The 23,298-nt window shown below is 38.8% G+C and overlaps 1 protein-coding gene across 1 annotated transcript in view; it reads left to right on the forward strand.

Moving 5' to 3' along the window:
• Positions 1-973: 973 nt before the first annotated feature.
• LOC109482297 (myomegalin-like) overlaps positions 974-23,298 on the forward strand; it is an 81,493-nt gene continuing 59,168 nt past the window's right edge. Inside the window, exons 1-3 of the mRNA XM_019784981.1 lie at positions 974-1,156; positions 16,248-16,300; positions 18,328-18,395. Of these exons, the coding sequence (XP_019640540.1) occupies positions 1,104-1,156; positions 16,248-16,300; positions 18,328-18,395 (174 nt within the window). The 5' untranslated portion in view covers positions 974-1,103. The remainder of the gene's footprint in view (positions 1,157-16,247; positions 16,301-18,327; positions 18,396-23,298) is intronic.

Consider the following 23,298-nt stretch of genomic DNA (forward strand, 5'->3'; position numbering starts at 1 on the left):
AGCCGTCTCAAAACAGGCTTCGGACGTCCCAACTGAGGGTATAGATGCGGCAAAGGAGGCTGTAGACGGTTCAAATGAGTCGGTAGTGGCCAGTCCCCCGTCCATACGTTGCCCTGTGGAAAGAGCAGACGTTTCAACGGAGACGTTAGCCGTCTCAAAACATGCTTCGGACGTTCCAACTGAGGTTGTAGGCGTTGCGAAGGAGACTGAAGGCGGTTCAAATGAGTCGGTAGTGGCCAGTCCCCCGTCAGTACAACACAATCGGGAAGCTTGCCCAATGGAGATGGAGAGAGAGGCGGTAGGCGTTTCAACTGAAACGTTAGCTGTCTCAAAAGAGACAACGGACGTTCCAACTGAGGTAGTAGACGTTGCGGAGGAGGCTCTAGACGGTTCAACTATAAAATAGTTGCACGTCTTGGGCGAGAAAGAAGGCGTCCAAGTTGAGGAGGTAGACATCCTCACAGTGGACGAAGACATCTTAATCAAGGAAGGTTCCGTCTTAAATAAGGAGGTAGACGTCTCAAATCAAGACGACTGTAATTCTGACATAGAAGAGAAATTCGACGCTGACCATCCTGAAAACTCTTTATTGCACAGCGCAAGGGAGGATAGTCAGACAGCAGACGATGTTTCAACAAGTTCTGAAGACTTCGCGCCGTGGATTAATTCAGCAAGGTGAGGATTGCTTTTTTGGGGTCATATATTATCCAAGACAAATCGTACGGTTTTCTCTTGGAACTGGTCACAAACTAGAATACAGACTTAGTGTACTTCAGATTTTATGCAGAATGGCACAAAAAGGATCTTACGCAGAGCGAATGTATGAAAAGCGAACAGTTTGCTTCAACCATGCACGTCAATAATGTACTGTGCGGTATGTTACAATTGGTTGCATAATTTTTCTTGGCCACTAGGTGTCGCTCTTGAGTTAAAGTTTCACCCGAAAATCAACCAAGACGCGCATGCGTCATCATTTTAACAAACATGGCGGCAAAATTGTCGTAACGATTTTTACCAGTACGGAAGAAAACTCTGCGTTTCGGTGGGCTTCCACGCCCTGCATCTTACCTATAGTTCAGCGCTAGAGATTCTCAGAAGCCGCGATGGATTCCGTAGTAGGAGAGGATCCAACCTTGCCGCTAGATTTTAACCACAGGTATGTTTTTGTTCTCCTTTTTGTTGGTGTTAAATTTGACACCGTCGGGGCACTAGGCCATTTTCGTGTTGTTGTTTCAGAAACTTCCAAGTCGCAACAAGTTGTTGATGCAACACCGTTTGCTTTTACTGCTATCTGCTGAGGAAAGCCGTGCTTTTTCTTGTAGGCTACTCTCTGTACACCCTCTTTCTCCACCGGTTGTAAAATCATATAGCAAAATTATGTTCGTCGAAATCTTCAAAAGTAGGCCGTATTTTTCGGTACTCGAACTAGGTCTGGTGCCCCCCTCCCCACTTCGATAGTTCGATAAAATTAATTTATCACATGTGGATCGATGTACGAAACCGCCCCGGTCTGGAATTTTTATAACATTCCTGCTCGTCTACGAACGTCATCCACTGTGCAATTAATATCGGTGTCCCTTTCCTCCGAAACGTACCCATATCTTCAAAGGCATCCAGTGCAGTTTTTAGGGCTTGGAAACCAGATTTTTTTCAAAGTCAACATAAAGTCTAGTCACTTATCTACATACTGAGTCAAAATAACACTGTCCCAATGTATCTCGACATTCATGGAGCAAAAATGCCTAAAATTCTGATGAAAAACGGTTACTGGAAGGACCTCGATAGATTTTTAGGGAATAAGATAAAGGACTCATCTTGGGGCTTGTTTCTTTAGTTTTAAATGCCTAACGTATAAAATACTGTTTCAAATGTACTGATACGGGATAGTATGCATCAATATCATACAGATTGCCTTTTTTAATAATATTTCCAGTTTTGCCACCTTGAAATTGCATAATAAATTGGATGCCTTTCAAAATAGGAGATGCAAGATATCCAGACAAAAAATAACGATGAAAACTGCTTGCGTCGTATTCCATGTGATTTATTGCCCCAGTATCATAGCCAAGCTGGCTCAGACGCAATATGTCTTAAATAGAATATCGATACAGGCACGCAAAAGTCTGTAAAATTCCCTCCCCACAGTTACCAAGCTTCAGACACATGTGACCCAAATCGCTATGATATACAAGGTGATAAATTATGCATGCCCCATTTTTCTGGTCTACGTTACCGAGATGCCAGGATTTACATCCCATGGTTTAGCTGTTTATCCAGTAAAGGTATGCTGTGGTCCCTAGGAGAGGTCTGTGGTCAGGTATTTCATTTTTCCTGTCATTCTGTATACCAGCAAGGATTAAAAACCAGCTCTGTATAATGTCTGTGGCTAAAAATTATATTTGGGTACCCGGTAGCTAGTTGTAGTATTGTCTTCATAATTTATGTAACTCTTTTGTCAATGCAAGAAAATTCAACTTTGTCAATGTTGCATTGATCTTTGAATTGTAAATTATAACATTTGCTAAAATTAATTTTTTAAGGAATACTGTAGTAGCATACTGTATAATCCAACATGTATCAGATTTAAATTCTTATCTAGTATAAGTGTAGTATATGTATGTACAGAAATTCAGAACCAATATAACGTTGTAAAATTAATAGTATACGATTTGATGGTTTAGGTATTGTTGGACCAATTTGATAAAATACCTTTTACACTGTTTTGGCATGTATGTAATGCTAACAGTCGTTTTGACATTCAGCATAATCAATTCAAGATAATTTTTAATTCAAGTGTTTCTGACCTATGGACTTCAACTGTTAGGTCATGCCACTACAAAATGTATACTAGTATACTGTATTCTATATTTGGTAAGGCTTGCATGTACCTTAGCACATACTGAATTTAGGGCTTTTTGGAGTGGCACTTCTCAGTGTTAAGCCTTTGTAATGCAGATTTTGACATGGAATAACAAGGGCAACGTGACAATAGCACTGTGGTGTATACCAGCTGTTCACAGCACTTCTGATGCAAACTCAGAACAAATGGGCCCCTCATCGAGTGAGTAATTATGTATTTACAGGCCTCAAAATTAACTTTTCTACCTATTGTCCCAGCACTGTCCCAAAAATAATTTTAATTGTCCCGAACCCGAAGTGAGGATAGACTGTCCCAACCTGTTTTTTCTAAGTTTTGTATGACTTCAAATTGAAGTGAACTTCATTTTGCTTATGTTCACTCCCAGACGCACAATAATTGCAGAGTAGACAGGAAATTTGGAGGGACTTTTCCGGATCCAAAAGCCGGGACATGTGCCTGATAAACAAAAGAAGGGCTGGCATTCTGATGTTGATTATTTTTCTATTGTCCCAGAAATGTCCCAAAGTGTATTTTTAGTTGTCCCAGCCTAAATTTTATTGGTCAGTGGCCATTGGACCACCTTTAATTTCGAGCCCTGAATTATGTGTTTATTGTCTCTGAGTATATTACCAGGCAACTACAGATGGCTCATGTTATCTACGATTTGGAATGATACTTGGAGTAGATTGTTACTGTAATTCTCTTTATGTTCACGGTAGCAAAATTTCACAGTCTAACCTAAGAAAAGTGGACATGTTCACGGAACTATATAGTCACGGTGGCGACAGGTGCAGGAAAGAGAAAGCCCATGCATTATCTAACTGTAATGATAAGTTCATGGTACAAAAGTGACAGTGAAAACAGTGAACATAACAGTACAGTGAAAAAATTTGGAATTACAGTATGTATCTATACAGTATCACATGCATTTTAAACGTACGATGCACCAAAATATAAACAATGTCGCACGTGACAGACGCAGGTGCTTTCTGCACGCCAGGGTCCCGTACGTTAACGCGACGTGCTTTTAAGCGGTCCCTACGGGATATAGACTGCGAAACGACCCTGCCGTAGTCTGGATGCGAATGTAATGGTTTTCCACCATGAATATATGCATGCCATCAGGACCCAGCCTGTGGCCATGGCAGGTAATAGGGACCCATCACCCCGATAATTAGGGAGCAACCACTAGCTATACAGGGTAGAACAGTTAAATTTTTTTTGTAATAATATTTTTTTCTTTACTTTAATTATCCTGTATATCTGTTGTAGCATTTTTCTTGATTATTACATTTTTGTCTCATGTTTATGAATGGTTGACTTGAAGGTGGTAATTGTAAAATTCTTATTTCCGGTATCGGTGTAAGAAGGGTTTTGAGAACCCCCTTATGAATCATGATAATGGTCTGTTCCCAAACTGCCTTGCGGAGATGTACTAGTAATATGAAGGTTAGATATGTCCAGACTGTATGTACAATGAGGACTTGTCATAACATGCATACAGGTAAGATTATTAGCTAACAAATAACTGATAAAATATTATCTTAGGCTAGGTTGTCCAAATAGTGACTGAATAACAAGTTTATGGCAAACATGTTTGCATGATAAAATATCATCAATTTATTGTAATGTTGAGCTTCATTTGTTTGTGACAACAGTCTTGACAATTTTATGTTTTTGCTCTAAATCTGTAAATTATGCACAGCCTGTGAAATTTTACAGGACTGTGTGTATTTGTTGGGTAGAAATCTAAAAGTGACCAATTATCTTTTCATGTGGAGATGTGTTGCCTAGCAACAAGAGGTGAAAGGTCTTAGACTAGAGGAGAGGATTCTGGGAAGAACCATTTGGTAGTTTATGTTTTGCTGGTCTGTGAGAAAGTTAGACATCTAGCATACCTAAAGTACATGCATCAATACAGATTTGACATCTTGTTGGTCTTATCTCCAAGCAGAAGTTGGGGTGACACATCACAATGTGGATGGCACAGTCAGCAGTGAGAAAATGTTGTGACCATCATTTCATCCCAACATCTGCTAGGAGATACCTACCCTCGCATAAGTCACATTTATAAATGTAACACAGTAACAGGCTTTCCTCTCTATAACAGATCTATTATCCTCTACATTGTAAGCACTCATGTGTATAACTGTACTGTACTCAAGGGCTCGAAATCCTTTTTTCTCTATACCTACACCACTCAGAATTTACGAAGTATGGTTCATACCAACAACTGTCCAGATGCCATTATCATTATAGTTTATTTCTCTTATATGCCTGTTTTACATAGCTTGTAATAGATTGATTGTAATAGTCAATGCAGCAAAGATCCACATGCATGGTACATGTATACATAAGCCCAACACATGGATGGACTGAAAGAAGACATCAGAAATACCTGCACAGCTCCAATTTTACCTGCACTAACCTGTATATGCAGGTGGTATTTCCAGCCCTACAATTGTCTTGTACCTCCCATAAACTCCAGAATCACATAGGAGAGTTCCAATTCTCTTCTGAAGCAATGCCGTAATTACAACAAACATTTCCATAAACAGTTGTTTACGTAGAGTACTAAGATTGTGTAGAGTGAGAAAGACCAGTTCCTAACTTTCGCTTCAGGGTTTTTACCTCCCCACTTGAGTGCACATTCTACCCAAACTGGAACAACAGGTGGTTAGTTTGTCGTTACTGGCGTGTTTATCCTCCATTTACCATGTAGAAAACACACACATTTCAGTTTCTGCCCAATTCCAACATGTTCAACTTATGGCCAACTGGTCTACGGTAAGAAAATACTTCTTAAAAAAGTTTTTAGGGTTACAAAACTATTTTGTAAGCAAAGCTATTGTCGGTATTGTGTATAAGTTGCATTGTTGTTTTTCATATGTGTTAATGCATGAAAACAACCTATTTGTAGTTATCTATTTGGATGATTGTTGATAGCAGTTGATATTTAAGTGTTAGGTATTTATTTATACACTTACTAGACTATGATGTTCACTGAAGATGCAATGTCTCTTCAAAACAACGAGAATTTATGAGAATTTGTGAAAAAGAGAGCAACTGTTAATGAGATAATTAGCCTGCTTTCTCCCGCGTGCCTCACAGACTTGTTAGACAAGGCTGAGTGTGCTACATAGGTTGTGGGAGGGGGGCATTAAATTATTATTAATATTACTTTATTAGTATAGTTGAGTCACAAAAGTGACAATCCTTATAATGATCCTTATCATGATCAGAAAACAATTAAAAAACAAACTTATTGAATTGCCAACCACTGCTATGTATAGTACTTTCATGTTTTCTTCTTCTATATTTTACCGAAGTGTTGTTTTTATATTTACTTGAAGCTTTTCAATTTTGAAATTTGATAGTTTTGTGTATACTGACCTCAGTCAAGATTATATGTGTGCAGTTTACCTTGTTCAATCTTTTAAATAATATTGTCAGGATTGAAGCTTAAAACTAACAACTGCAAATTGATGGCACTGTTTAGCACATCATATTTTGCACTACTGAATGGCTATATAAGTTGTTTATTCAGATGTGTTCGACCGTAAAATTGTTTGCAAGAGGTAGCCCATGACCTTGTATTGAATGCTACATGTTTGCCATTGGACCATTACTCAAGGAAAACAGACGCTTTTTGAGCATATCCGCTACTGTAAAAAACAGACCACCGGACTGCCTGTTGGTGTATGCTAAAAAGTTGTAATGTTTTTTACCAGCTGGTGCTGTTGGAAAGCTTGGTGACATTGTGGGACAAAGGTATACTTAGAAGTTAGAACTAAATGTCTGTGGGGGCAATTCTGAAAATCTTTTGTTCAAAATTGAAGTATCTGATACCAGCCCAGAAAAGAACAAGAAATAGCCATGCCTTCAAGTACCAGAGTTATCAACCAAGGATTGAGGTGTTCAAAAACTCATTCTTTCTTAGAACTATCGCAGAGTGGAACTCACTGTCACCAAGTACAGTAAGGGGGCATCATCATTAGATAGCTTTAAACAATGTCTAGAGTTAGATGTTCAAGGGTTAGGTGTAACAAGTCGTTTGGTATAATGTAGCCAGCTGCTGCCATGCCATATGCCTGCGAAGCTGGTGTGTAACTGTTATGCCGAAGGGCGGTTGTACCGGCTATACCGATACATATATAGATAGAAGTTTGACTCAAATTTAATTCAAATTCTGTTAGATTCATATAGAAAGGTAGGCATGGCCTAAATCTGGTCATACGTTGGCCAACAATGGTTACACGGGCTTAACACTATTAGCAACAAGTACAGGGCTCAGAAAGCTCTAAATCAAAAGCTGAAAGCCTATATCTAAAACATTTAAGGAAAGAATGACCCCTTACTTGCTCCACCCCATGCAAACCATTGAAGGGTACTTAATGTCTGTCTGAATTGACCAAAGGCCTTTCAGTCATGTTTTACAATGGGTCCTTTGGAACTATTGAGACTGTACTGTGAAACATACATGTAGATAAAAGAGAGAATGATAAGGTGGTAACCTGTGCCTCTGTTGTTGTATCATAGAAAAGAAGTTAGTTGAACTGGCAATCGTTGGCAAGTTCTACTGGTCAAATTGCTGAGCCACTGTATGTTCTGGGGTGTAATGATCTTTACTTTATTCTTTAGGAATCAATTTTGAATAGTTTCTGGTCGGAAATTTTTGGTATCATAACATCAGGGCTCGAAATACTGGGTGCATGTGCACCTTAGTGCACCCAAATTTGGAGATGTGCAGTTGTGCACCCAATTTTTTTCTGTGGGTGCACTGGTGCACCCAAATATTTTTGTAGGTATTTTTGTACATATTAAATGTATAATAGTATACAGGATATTCTTGGCATCAATGTATCAGAAAAATAATAAAATCTTTGTTGTAGTAGTACTAGTACTTGTTTAGATTTTGTAATTAGCTCCCAGTAAGATCTGTAATTAGGTTTCGTTTTATATGGTGCACCCAACAAGATTTTTATGCACCCAATGTTTTTGGTTGGGTACACAAGTGCACCTGTATCTGTATCGGTATAGCCGGTATAACTGCCCTTCGGCGTAACACACCAGCTTCGCAGGCACGCGGCGCGGCCGCAGCTAGCTACATTGTATATCACACCGAACGACTTGTTACACTCAATCTTTGCACATTTAATTGCAGGAGTTGTTTCACGCTTTCTAGTGATGATGCCCCAACTGTGCTTGGTGGCAAGAGAGTTCCCAAAAATGGTTCCCACCTATTTCCAAAAATGAATTTCAAGCCCTGGTACTGGTAGGGAATAGGAGTTCCCTGTCAACACCCTTTGTCCACCTCTGGTGATGTTAATGACACACTCACGTCATAACTGTGTGCACAAGTGGAGGCAACTATTTAACCCCTGGATGTTATGTAAATACCTGAAGTGTAAACTTCCCTCTTACTTACAGAGAGTACAGAGGGTATGTCTTGTTTGTAACTCACCTGTTCCTATAAGTGGCCAGTGTTCTATCCAGGCCTTTTTAGCATAGGGGCCTCTTAGGCCACACCAATTTAATTTCTTGGTTAACATATTTTTCTAGAAAAATATGGAGCGGACAGGCGGAAAAAAAAAACAGGCCTAGGCATCCTATTATGGCCCCAAATGGTACGATAGGAGCCATGAAGTCAACACACCAGGCTGGTTCAAAATTTAAACAATGAATTTTGAACTTTTAATGATATCATTGCATTGAAAGATGGAGTAACTGTAACAACTAGGATGAAAAGGACTGTTCTCAACTGTTCAGGGCAAAATATGAGCATTTTGCAGTTGATTCTGAATTTTTATTTTTATTTGCAAATCAGAAAAAAATGAAGCGGGCGAATCCGTCAACCAAGAAATTAAATTGGTGTGGCCTTATGCTATAATGTTTACCCCTATGCTATAATTTTGACCCCTATGCAAAGTTTCAACCAGCATAGGGGTGTTTTGGGAGGTAGAACCTTCATAAATCTTGCAAACAAATGAAAATGTAACTTTAGAATGAAGCTATAGCAAAGGGAAAACCTTAACTTGACAAAATCTGTTCCTCAGTAAAAAAGAAATAGTGTCTCAGGGGGTTATGAGTTTCAAATTTTTTTGGGACTTCCTTCAACTATTGGGAGTTTTGGGACCAAAATATGAGCATTTTGGAGGTGATTCAGAGCCTGAAACGTTGTTTTTTTTTTAAATCAGAAAAAAAATGAAGTAGGCAAACCCGTGAACCAACAAATAAAATTGGTATGGCCTAAGTAAGCAATATCAGTAGCGTACCATAGATGTAACATAAATGACATGTAGTAATATATTGGGATAACTTGTAGATGTTGACATTGCCCTTTTGCAGGTGTAGTAATATAATAAATGGAGTAGCTGTAATAAATTTGACAAGACATAAATGGCCTCGTGAACTCTGGCATTTCTTCTGTGGGATAAGATATTGGTGTAGACATTTCTCTTTTCAAGATGACAGAAAATATACATGTAGCTATCTGTTAATTTATATCGTAGGTGTTCTTATAGCAAGGTAGGAAATACAATGTACTGCTTTGTTTTGGATTAAAACTTTTAAGATTGCAGATGAAAATGCAATTCACAACCAACTGCTAGATTACTAGATTTTATAATATAGGTTAGGCCATGTAGCAAGTAATTTTTATGGATGACATCAGCGCACGCATTAAGTTTTGCCTGATTTAGGAAAAAAAATTTTGTTGCCTTCTGACAGTGGTCAACATGCCGAAAATGGGCAAAGGTGTTGCCATGCCGGAAGGTGGAAGGCAGATAGCTATGAAGAGAGGAGACAAGAAAAGGCTCTGATTTAATGTTTTGTCTCTTACTTTGATGCAGTGATATGTGATGCTGGCTGTGTATAATGTTTCCACTGAATCAAAACCATTTGTACAATGATTGAGTCAAAATTTTAAAATGTAGGAATCTTTTTTTTTTTCGGCCCGCCTTGTTATTTTTTTCGCCCGCTCGCAAATTATTAGATTTGGGGTCTGCGGAGGATGTCATCCATAAAATTTACTTGATCATAGCCTTTCCAATGATGCATAACTTCTCTTGATTCCGTAATTTGTCACTAGAACATAACTACAATGCTGTAACAGGTCAGTAGCACCCAATTTGTACCCGTGCATTCCTGGAGCAATCAGGCTGAATTTTCAACATGGCGGAAATTGATTAGGTTACAAGTAGGTGTCGCCTCATTGGTTAGTGAGAAGTGGTGATAATGAAAGTGTTGACCCCGTGGTTCATCTTGTAATGGATGGCTGGTAGATGTGGTAGATGGGTAATTGCTGTCTGGGAATACTGTAAATGCATTTAACCTTCGTGGTGATTTTAGTTTGCAGTAGGAGAGAAAATGAGGTTTACATACAGTTTTTACTTTATAAAAATGCATACTGTAATTCCTGATTTTTACCTTCGCCAAGAAGGTTATGTTTTCAGAGGCGTTCGTGTGTCTGTCTGTGTGTGTGTGTGTCTGGAAACACGATAACTTAAGAAGGCTTTAATGGATTGACTTGATATTTGGTAAGTGGGTAGGTCTTGGTGAGACCTGGAAATGATTACATTTTGGACCACCTAGCAGCTTCTTATTGTACTGCAGCGGAACTTCTGGTTTTGATATCTCATGACCTAGACATGCTAGGGTCATGAAATTTGGATGGTAGGTAGCTCTTGTGCTTTTCTTATAATATTTCTTTGCCTTTATTATAGTGTTCCTTTTTTGTGGTGCTTAATGATGAAGATTCCCCAACTGAATATATCTACCACCACCCTGGTACCAACTTCTGTACAATCCCATTTCTCTGTGCCTGTTGCAACATCTGCTTGTACCTGCAGTTTTGCACATGATTGACAGATGGAGCTTTGTTTCAGACCCAGACTTGAAGTTGAACCTGGCTGCCAAAGGTCTAAGGATTTATGACAGAACATCATGAATTTTTTAACAAAATGTCTTGCCACAAAAACTCCTGGAGGACAATTTACATCCTTGCCAGGCTCTGCACTATTTATATAGCCAATACATCTCCATAGGTCCCAGATGGCAGTCACTATGGGTTTATGGCCATTCTGAGCTGGGCTCGGAATAACACACACTATTCAATTAGGTTGGGGCATATATTTTGGGACCATGCATATTCTACATGCACACAAGGTACTTTAGTATTCTTGCCAGAAATTCAGCTACAGTGCAGTTTTTGTGAAAATACTTCTTTATCTATAAATCGTAATTGATGACTATTATGTTTCTGACCTATAGTAAATTTTTGTTGTATAAAATTTTGTTATATGAGAAAGGTAAGTCTTTACTTGTGTTGGGGATATTGAAGTTACTAAAAGTAAAACCACCAATATATAATTCAGTGCTTGAAATATGACAATGCCACATTGTGAACATTTGTACATGCGGGTTAGTCTACCTGCACCAGTCCATGTACTGTATTTGTATATTGATTTTTATTTGCTGCATTGATTGTCACCACCTATGGAGTATAAAAGAAATAATGGCAATGGTTTCTGAACAGTTTACAGTATGATCTAAACTTTAACTTTTAAGATTAAATTTGTCTGGTGCAGGTATTATATTTTCTATGACACTGCGAATATGCCTTCCTTGTAATGTACTGTACCATAGAATTGTTTCAACACAGTAAAGACCTCCCTTTCCATCCTTGAAATAAAATCATTGCAACGAAAGTTTCTTGATTCACAATAAAATTTGTATATGGATCTGCAAGTTTGATTCTGTTCAGAAGAAACAACATGAAAGTTCTGTAAAGTTTCTGTACATTTATACCGTTCAAAATTCAAAAGCTTTCTTCTAGTCTGAGTCACACTGCCCAGTGACCTGTACTCCGGAGATACACATGTAAGCTTCACCTTTTCCATCAATACCTGACCCTTTCACATCACTCACACCTTCAAACACATCTAAAACCTTATTTATACTTCCAAATTAGCCCCCCTCCCATCCCGTGGGATCTCCCAAAGCGTACTAAATGCTCTTATCTTTTGACCACAGAACACTCTTAACAAGTGATCTCACCAAGGGGCAATTATTTCTTCTTTTTAAAAGTGACTGAATCATACCGCAAAGTCTTTGTGTTGACAGAACTTTTTTTTTAGTCAGTTGGGAATATTTGGTTTATCACTCCAGGGCAGTTTGGTACTTTTAATCACAAATGGTGAGATCATAGGCCTTTAGGCTATGGCCAAAGAAAAATAATGTTGTGTTTCTTATTCTCTCAAAAAAAATGCGGACCCATATGGCCCCCTTTTTTTTTTAAATAAAATTTTTGATATGACATCTAAAATTTCAAACCGTACGGATTCTGAAATAATGTTTAACACATTTTCAGAAGCATTTTTTTTCAATAAATTGTGTAAAATATCCACAAGAAAACTCTTGAGACATTACTAGTCCTGATTCATTTTTAAACTTTGTTGGATCTTCTTAGACAAAATCAAAAAAAAAATTAAACTTCACGAAACTGGAAACACAACATTAATTTTCCTAGCCCTAAACTGTATGGTGTAAGTAATATACATATATTACCTGTAACACAAGACTTTGAAAAGGATATTATTTCCTAAAATTTACATTTTTCTTTTCATGTTGCACGTTTGATTTAAAACATGTCAAAAAAACCTTTTGTTAATACAGTCAAACCTGTCCGTCCAACCAACTGTTTAGGGCAACCAACTGTTATCAGCAACCACATTAAAACAGTCCCGTCCCATTTTACATAGTAAGGACCCCCTTCCAGGCAACCAACTGTACAACGCAACCAGCGGCCACTTTCTTGTGGTCCCCACGGGGCACGGACACCCTACTCAACAACCAGATGAGGGCATAAGGACAAGCGATCTAGATCTTGGTGCGTCGGCACAACGCACATGTGGAGTTTGGAACGACACGACCAGAGTAATATTATGCTTCAATAAAAGAAACTGATAATTGTACAAATATAGTTTTACTAATATGATTTCGAAAACAAATCGAGATTAGATCGTGCTGCATGCTGTGCACTGACCGACAAAAAATCTAGCGGACCCGATTCTCACGCCGTCTGCACACACACGTACCGCGCTTGCGACAAGAATGACACATTGTAATTTGAGAAAGCATACGGTTAAAACATGGGAATATTCTGCATATCCACAAATATTTCTATAGAAAACACAATCGCTGGAATCTAAAATGTTGTCCTGGGTTTTATTTAGCGGGCGTTTTGTTTCTTGTTTTGACGGCGCGCGAAAACCACGCTGATCTCGACACACTGCCGGCGCCTAGTTCCGGCGGATTGAAGACCCAAATCGCGTCAAACACACCATAAAATCACATACACACAGATATTTTCCCCAAACCATTCTTTGAATTCGTTGTATGGTCGTGGAATTCCCTGAAAAGCAGCGTTTTTTATGCTTAGAAGTGTTTTTTCCTCGGCACTTCTGTTTCAAGATGGCGGCCGCGCTTGGGTCACCCCGCGGGTCATCGGAAGGTTCCATTTCTAAAGGGTTGCTGATTACTTTACTCAATTTATTTTTGACACGTGCGGTCAGCGCACGCAAATCAAATATGAATTAACTACATTTTATATCCATCTAGAGTTATAATTGCTTACAAACGCCTTTATAAACTTGAAATTTCGTTATGTATTTTTTGCTGCATGTTCATTGTTCCCCTTCACAGTGGATTGGTTGTTGTTGTTGTTTTCCAAGCCAGCGCCATCTTTGTTCTCCATTTTGTGATCGCGAACGAAGTTTTCCGTCAAATTTCTTAGCCCAAAATGACCTTTTAGGAATTTTTGAAGTCACATTAAGTTGACTGCTGTAATGTTGCGCCAGTATTGAGTAGTCTGCAAAAGTTGCCGACACAGAACCTGTAATTGTGGCAAGAAAATATCAACGCGGCGTCGGTATGTCCTTGGCCGGCCCAAAACAATGGAGAAAGGGAAAGCAGAAAGGAAAAAGCAGAAAGGGAAAAAGACTCAAAGGCAGAACGTTTCACTTTATTATTTTCGTTGCATTATATTTAGGGACTTGTAAAATTAAATTTCGAACCCGGTTTCGTAATAGAACAGTTGTTGTATCAATTGATGAAAACATAATCGAACAGTACTTAGTAGTGACTAGAGATAGCCAAGTACACATGATGTATTTTGTCATACTTCTTGCTGCTATTTTCCACTTTTTTGCCTCAAATTCTACGATATGAAGTATAATTTGCATCAGTCACATGATTGTAAATTTAGAAGACTAAACTGAGAAATTGTGTAATCACTTTGACTTCAAAGTCATGTGTGTGATGTCAATAAAATCTCACCATTAAATTGTACTCTGTATTTTCTTTTTTGCTTATTATTTGTAAGTAAGAGCCTACCCTGCCAAGATACCAACCAGAACCACACCCCCCCCCCCCCCAACTGGACCATCCAACCACTCCCAGTCAACAACCATTTTTCCTTGGTCCCTTGAGTGGTTGTTGGATACAGGTTTGACTGTATTTTAGTTATGGTGATTTGATTATGGGTGTTGCACACGATTTGAAATTCAAGTGCCTTTATGTGTGTTTCTTTACCTTCAGTCACGGTCTGTGATTCACTTTCTAATCGTATCCTGAGGAAAAAAGGTGGTAGATTTGGTCAGAATTAGTCATAAAAATGTGTCATCCCTTTTTTTACTGGACTTTTTAACCAATCCCAGCCTAAGGCCACACCAATTTAATTTTTTGGTTAACGGATTCGCCCGCTTCATTTTTTTCTGATTTGCAAATAAAAATAAAAGTTCAGAATCAAGTGCAAAATGCTCATATTTTGCCCTGAACAGTTGAAAACAGTCCTTTTCTTCCTAGTTGTTACAGTTATTCCATCTTTCAATGCAGTGGTATCATTAAAAGTTCAAAATTCATTGTTTAAATTTTGAACCAGTCTGGTGTGTTGACTTCATGGCTCCTATCGTACCATTATGGGCCATAGTAGGATGCCTAGGCCTGTTTTTATTTTCATTTTTTTTTCCGCTCCATTATTTTTCTTCAAAAATCCGTTAACCAAGAAATCAAATTGGTGTGGCCTAATAGTAATATTCCAAGAGGCAATATGTTATAATCTAAGTGATAACATCTACCTTGAGGGCATTTGGTGAGATCCCCTACATCTGTTGACTTCATTCCGTGTTCCCTTTGTTTTGAGCGATACACGTTGATCCATTGGCCCAGTGTTGACAAAACCGCGGTGCAATTTAGACTGCCACTTGTAAGTCCGGAGGCTTGTATACGATTTTTTGGAACAAGTTTGCGTTCATCTTTTTGTCATGTACAACTGTTGTGCATTTGTGACCGTTTGTAATGTTGCACTTTTGTTCGTACATATTCAGTGCCTTTATGACAATGTACATGTACTGTATCATGATTGACTAAACTGCTTTTTTCAGATGAATGTATCCAAGTTTTATTAAGGCGCAGTCTCGTATGTCGTGTGATCGTTGTAAAACACTTGTACAACGTTGTACTTTTAGCTAGGATTTTTTTGTTGGGTGTCCATTTTTTTATTGTATGACGCACGGTGCACAAGCTTTTTAGGGGGGCTTTTTTTAAATTCATAAATGCTCTCAAACACTACTTTGTGCATTTTGAGGTCCTATTTATGAGGAATTTGAGTTTTTTTCCTTCAGTTAACCATTATTTTTGTATCTATAGTAAGGCTAAAGGGAGGCATGTGTGCATGGCAGGGCTTGGGAGTAGAAAAAATAAAAAGGGAGTCTTTAGGGTGTCCTACCAAAAAGTAGGGCATCCAATTTCTTATTATTTTCAGTACAGGGTGTCCAAAAGACACCCTGGCCTGGACACCCCCTAGCTAAAAACCCTGTTGTACAATCCAAAACCAGGGCATTCATAGGATGTTCAGTTCAAAATTCAGCTGTTTTTCTTATAGAACAGTCTGTTAAGTTAGAATCCTTGTCTGCGGTTGGTTCTGTCACAGCGTGGCCTGAAAATTCTGTGGCACCAAAATCATACGTAACGACCTACAATGAATGTGACGGAGCAAGTTATTACTTCCAGTACCAGTTCATGTTTTCCTTGATGAATCGCGGGCCTTGGTTCTATCTGTACATGTGTATTTCCTGATATGATTACATCTATCTATATGATTGCTTCTCTGCGTGCGCGATATTGTGACTTCATCTTTTACACCCGAAATTCAGCACACATTCGAGACCATCCCGACTATATTGGCTGCTTTTTTACAGGTTGATAATTGCAGTGGGTATGGCGCAGTAACTGTGCGTTAATGTGTTAATGACTCGGTTGGTGTAATCCGTGTTGTTAATGGTTGTTGTAACCTTGTTGTTAATGGTTGATGTAATCTGTGTTACAGCACAAATCTGACCAGCCTCCCAGACAACACCATGGATGGCAGTCAGCAGCAATGTAAGTGAAGGCTACATATTTCTTAACCCAGCCAAAACATAGCCTCCGTAGCAGGCTTATAGAACTGGGGGTTTGGTGGTCTTTGGCTGTTTTCTGATCAATCTAAGCCTGCGGGGGTAATTCAACCAGGCCGGCTATGTTGTCTATATGCAATCAGAAAATAGCACATAAAAGCTCCCAAAGACTAGCCTCCTTCGCAGTCTTGTTGGGCGTGGGCGTAATTTTTTCTCTGAGCGACGCGAGTAATATGCCGCCGCGAGGGACGATTTGCTGCCGAGGGACTTTTGCCACGGAGAGAAGGTTTCCGCGCTCCAACAAGACTGCTTCCATTCGGCGAGTAGAAAGGACCTCGGATTAAGCCAGCCTTTCATAGAGGCTATTAACATGTTCGTGCAGGTCCAATTCACATGTTCGCGCAGGTCCAATTCACATGTCCGCGCAAGGGTAATTCACAGATACGCATGACACGCGCTCGCCTTTGTCAACGGTTGGTTTTATTAGCTTGCGTTACGTTATAGTCGAAGGTTCCAACAGAGAAAGAGTGAACATTGGTAATGTTACAACAAAGGCATTGCTGTGCATATTTAAGCGTCCCATGCAAACAAACCAAGACAATTTGCAATACTATTTTTGCTGGTGAAATGTGCAATTCTTTCTATTACGCAACTTGCTGCGGAGCGGTGCGTTACTCAACCCGCCACCAAACAACATGGCGGCACTTTGTTTATCTGTCCACGTCTCCCAGCAATATCACAGTTTAGCTTGCGGGTTCCTGTGGTAGTGATCTTTTCAAAGTTGTTTTTCGTAGCAGCAATGTCTCCGGGATTTTGTTGAGTGGATAGGGCTCGGTTTTCGGGAATGGTTGGCGTTCTACCGACGGGTTGATCGGCGACCGCTAGAAAGTTTAAGTTTTGGCTTGTCGAGCAACGGGGCGTGAACACCACCCTGCACTGGTGGCGTTTATTGCGGGAAGTTCACACATCCATGCCAATCGCTCCTAAGTGTTTTTTGATAGCCCTTTCTACTCGCCGAATGGAAGCAGTCTTGTTGGAGCGCGGAAACCTTCTCTCCGTGGCAAAAGTCCCTCGGCAGCAAATCGTCCCTCGCGGCGGCATATTACTCGCGTCGCTCAGAGAAAAAATTACGCCCACGCCCAACAAGACTGCGAAGGAGGCTACCCAAAGACCCTGAAGACCCCCAAAACGCCCAGTTTTTGGCATGCTATGGAGGCTAGCCAAAAGAGTTCTTCTGTACTTGGTAGTAACAAAATGGTTAGAAATTTTCTAGTTTTGTTAGGTCTAGGTTTTTTCTGCCCTTCGAATTCAAGTTTGTTACTTCTAGGTATACATATAGAAGTATTGTTTTTGGTGGCGTTTGTCAACTTGGGTTTGTATGCATGCTTTTCCAGACACAGTAGGTTGATAGGTCATGGGTGGGGCAGAACAACACTCGTCAAAAAGTGTCAGACACAAGGCATGATCATTAATTGGCCAATATGTCTGTTCAACTAATTTTTGTTAGAATATAGATTATAATGTTACATTTTGCATAGCGCCTAAATAAGTAATGTTATGATGGTGGAAGAAGTTATAGTATAGACTATAGTATAGCACCAAAATGCATTTTCGCCCATACCGTGCTCCAGAACAAATCCAGTTGCACAAATGCTACTTAGAAGTTAATCTCTTTTCTTCAGAACATAAATCCACTGTAGGAGAGTCCTTAATCCACTTTACTACAGTCTAATCCGCCAGCACTAAACTGATAGAATAATTTCGCTTAGATTTGGTCAATACTTATGCTAGTCACGTACAGGCGTAACAAATGTGTACCATCAGTGGCTTAGGTTTTACGACTGTCCCAATGAGACGAAAAACGTTTAGTTGCAGACGATCTTAAATAAAACATCTTCATATCATTCGTCCTCTGCGAGAACTCAATTGGGCTGGTATCGTATCTTATAAACGCGATACGGGTAGATGCGACGTTGGGGGTTGTTGACCTTTGCGTAATGTCTTACCGTGCAGCGTTGCGGAACGTGAGCAGTGGGCGCATGTCACCGGTCCGACCCCGTACCATGAGGGACTACGAAGAGGTAAGAACGTTGAATTCTGTAATGTGTGTGAAGGGTAATAAATGTTAATGGCCTTGGACTGTGTGTGTGTGCAGGTGTGTACAGCACTTAAGTGACAGTCAATTTTTCATAAAAGACTGCGAAAGTTAAAATTCCCTGAAATATTCTTTCTGACCATTAGGCCATGTTGATTTGATTATATGGATGACATCTACCAGCGCATGAATTTTCGCCCACTTCCAAAAAAAAGTTTTCGACCATACTGTAAATTGTACAAAGTAGCTGCAAAATGAGCAAATACATGCTGTACATTGAAAAAAAATATTAGAAAATGATAACCATTATGTCACAGAATACCAAAATCCATGTTCACCTTATAAAATTAGTGCACCCAAAATTAGAGCTGTGCACCCAATTTGTTTCTGTGGGTGCACCAACACCCAAATATTTTCGTAGCTTTATGTATGTAAAGATGTAAAATGCAGTACTACTAGTACTATACATCATATTCCTGACATCTAAGTACATGTATCAGTATTGTAGTATTTTTCTTTAGAAATGAAACATAATTAGTTTTTGCTGACATTCTACTTATTTTATCTTATAATATAGTGCACCCAAATAAATTTTTGTGCACCCAATTTTTCAGGTTGTACAAAGATGAATTTCTAGCCCTGCATACATGTATATGTACAGATTTAGTGAGTGAGCTTTGCCTTTTGCTATGAGAATGCTCCAAGTCCAAGCACATATATAAGATGGACTATTCTACTACATTTACAAGAACTTATGAGTAGAAGACTTAGCTCTACACAAAGGAAGGATTGTGCATTCTTTTCCCCAGTGGAGTTTTTTCCCCACGTGAATTCCATTCTTAAGATTCTAGAAGGCGTTTTTCTTTCCTTGCGTATTGTGAGACTGCCAAGGTCAACTTGGAGTCAACACAATTAGCCCTTGTGGAGAAAGGAGACTGGTCTTGACTATGACCTCTAAGCCTTCGGTTGTCCAAAAGGTCAGAGGCTTGTCTGGTTTTCACCAGCGTAATCTGCTTGGATTTAGGCCACACCAATTTAACTTCTTGGTTAAGGGCTTCACCCGCTTCATTTTTTTCTGATTTGCCAAAAAAAAAATTCAGAATCAACTGTAAAAATATTTTGCCCTGAACAGTTGAAAACAGTCCTTTTCTTCCTAGTTGTTACAGTTATTCCATCTTTCAATGCAGTGGTATCATTAAAAGTTCAAAATTCATTGTTTAAATTTTGAACCAGCCTGGTGTGTTGACTTCATGGCTCCTATCATACCATTTGGGCCATAATAGGATACCTAGGCCTGTTTTTATTTTTATTTTTTTTTTCGCCCGCCCGCTCCATTATTTTTCTAGAAAAATCCGTTAACCAAGAAATTAAATTGGTGTGGCCTAATCTGCTTGGATTTAGTTCTTCTGTGGTGATTTGGCCACTTGTTACCTCCATGGAGGTTTTGTTTTTGGTACGTCTGTGTGTGTGTGTGTGTCTGTGTTTCAGAATGATTGTGGTCAGCGTAACATAAGAAGGCCTGGATGGATTGTCGTGGTATTTAGTATGTGGGTAGGTGTTTGGAAGGTGATGATCAAGGTCAAATGTTGGCCTCCTAGCTGCTGTTTTGGCTTTGTGACAGTTCCATTTCAACATTTTATCATTGATTCAATTAGAATAGATTATACTAATTACAACTTTGATTTAGTAGCACTAGTAAAACTACTAAAAGTCAGTTGGAATATTTTCCTTTTTTAGTAGTTTTACCTTTATTGAAAATCTTATCCTAGTAAATACATCTATAACTTGAGAAAATACTATTCTTCCAAGGGAGTAAAATGTATATTTGTAACAGCTATACACCCAAATATGGAAATGGCCGTTCCATACTCTGTCTGATCCCCGCATTGTCTGTTCCTTGTTTTGGACCTTCTGATAAGTAGATTAGATCATACTGGAAAGATGCCAGCATGTACTAGTATATAATTCTACTGCACTCAGCAATAGTATCTGAGACAGAAGATTATTTTGCATAGCTGTGATTGACAGCTAACAAACATCATCAATTGTTATGATATTGGAGAAGTCAGTTGTCTATTTGTAAGCCAGTGATACAGCTGATATGTTGACAGTAGGGTCCTATCACTATAGTGAGGACACAGTGTCCACAGAGCATCTGTTTGTAATGTGGTCCTAAGCCATTAATTCTCTGTGTACCAATTCCAGCCTGAAATTCCAAGTGGCCACAATCAAATAAAAGATGTTCCTTGTACAGTATATACAAAAATCACAATCATGCATTTAGAAACAGAAAAACGGACTCATTTTTGCAGACTCTTACAGATGCAATTTTCCTAAAGAAATTTAAAAATCAAATGCCATGGCTGCTTCACTGTTTAGCTCTGGCAATTCATTTCTACTACTGTATCTCCTGAGTTTTTCACTGTACTGTTAGGCCACACCAATTTAATTTCTTGGTTAACGGATTTTTCTAGAAAAATAATGGAGCGGGCGGGCGAAAAAAAAAAAAATAAAACAGGCCTAGGCATCCTATTATGGCCCAAAATGGTACGATAGGAGCCATGAAGTCAGCACACCAGGCTGGTTCAAAATTTAAACAATGAATTTTGAACTTTTAATGGTAGCACTGCATTGATAGATGGAATGACTGTAACAAGGTAGTAAGAAAAGGACTGTTTTCAACTGTTCAGGGCAAAATATGAGCATTTTGCAGTTGATTCTGAATTTTTATTTTTATTTGCAAATCAGAAAAAAATGAAGAGGCGAATCCGTTAACCAAGAAATTAAATTGGTGTGGCCTTATGTTCACTGTTTTCACTGTTACTTCTGTACCGTGAACTTGTCATTACAGTTAACAAATAATTCCTGGACTTTCTTTTCCTGCACCTGTCGCCACCATGAATATATAGTTCCGTGAACATGTCCATTTTTCTCAGACCATGAAATTTTGCTACCGTGAACATAAAGTGAATTAAAGTATTCAGTTGATATGGTAGACTTTTCCGATATCCCATATCGTCCCATATCACATATACAGTAACAAATGACTCCTGATATACAATTGTACACATCATGAATTACAGAGATGGTCTCCAATGGTAGCAGGTCATCCTTGGGTCAGACACATGATAAAACACATTTAACAAACACTCAGATGCCTTCTGTCCCTTAGGCCACACTAATTTAATTTGTTGGTTCACGGATTCGCTTCTTCATTTTTTTCTGATTTGCAAAGAAAAAAGATTCTGATTCTGAATCAACTCAAAAATGGTCATATTTTGCCCCCAACAGTTAAGGAAAGTCCTTTTCTTCCTAGTTGTTGCAGTTTTTCCATCTATCAGTATCAATGCAGTGGTTTGATTAAAAGTTCAAAATTCATTGTTTAAATAATAACCCAGCCTTTTGTGTTGACTTCATGGCTCCTATCATAGCATTTAAGGCTACAATAGGATGCCTAGACCTGTTTTTATTTAATTTTTTTTGCCGTCACTTCATATTTTTTCTGAAAAAATCCGAGAACCAGCAAATTAAATTGGTGTGGCCTAACAAACACTCAGATGCCTTCTGTCCCTAAAGGCTTGATATCTTCCATCTGCTTCCAAAAGTCAAGGTCTTCGAAACAAAGCTAAGAAGCAGTAAACTTCACTGGACTGGAAAGTGCATCCCAACGAATTGAGAGCTAATTTTACTGTCGTCATCTATATAGTTTGACCATTGTTTATTTTATCAGTATAGGAATTGGTAGTGTCATAACAACGGCACTTATGATTCGACAAGGTTGTAGCAATGTCGTGCATTCGTCTTCGTCTCATATTTGGTACCTGCGTGTGTTTACTCCTGCCATCCTCACTGTCCATAAGCAGAAATATGTGACGTGGTGGCACTGGGTTATATTTGGCAACAAGAGGGCCATGGCGGGTCATACCACTTTTTACGGGTAGGCATAGTGTTAAGAAATTTTTTTATATTCTCACGTGAATCGCTGCCAATAAAGTTTTAAATCATACATCTAAAGATAGCAAATTTATGATATCATGTTTAAAGAAGAGCTTTTGTTTTGTGCTGTTGAATATGATATTAGTGATGAGGCTTGCACCGGATCACCCCTAGCATGCACGTGAGAGGACCCGAATCCCAATATTGGAGTCGACACCACATCGAGTACAAATGTTCCCCTTGTGATTCGACGGTGTCATGTCCCCAAACGTGTGAGATGTCATAGCTAGTTGACTTACCCTGTATATTGTGTAACACAGTGTGTAAGATATTATATAATTGTTTTAGTAGGAGGAGATTTTGCATTCCTTTTGGATGTGTGTGTATCTTCATGGCTATACAGCCTTCCTGCCACGGAGCTGTGTGTGCCTGTAAGGTAAGTACAGTACAGTCGTAGTCTGCCCCCCTCCCCACACTTAGTCTTCTCTTCTTAAGGCCATACCAATTTATATCCTTGTTTATCAGACATTATAAGGTAAAACTGTAGCATGTAGACATCATAAAAGCAGAGAGCAGGGAGAGAATTTTGAATATTGTAATACTGTATTCACTCCATAAAATTGAGTGCATCAAGGCGTAAACCTAGTCCTTGGGCTTTGTTTTCATGATATTGTATTTTTAATATCCGAGTACCAAAATTTATATTTTTTAATTCCAAGAACTAACAAATTAAATTATGGCCAAATGATTATATAAAATAACGCACACACTACTAAGAACTCTCTTTGGAAGACATGTTTGAATTGTGTATAATTATAAAGGAACGATAATATTATTGCTTATACTAATTTGTCTAGTTGTCTAACTGGACTAGGAAGTTCCATTGATAATTATTTCATTAAAATTATGTTTATTTATATATTGAGAGATAATACAACTTGGTAGAGTTTCTG

The sequence above is a fragment of the Branchiostoma belcheri genome, unplaced genomic scaffold, assembly GCF_001625305.1.
Source record: "Branchiostoma belcheri isolate BF01 breed outbred unplaced genomic scaffold, Haploidv18h27 scaffold6, whole genome shotgun sequence".
Classification (NCBI taxonomy): domain Eukaryota; kingdom Metazoa; phylum Chordata; class Leptocardii; order Amphioxiformes; family Branchiostomatidae; genus Branchiostoma; species Branchiostoma belcheri.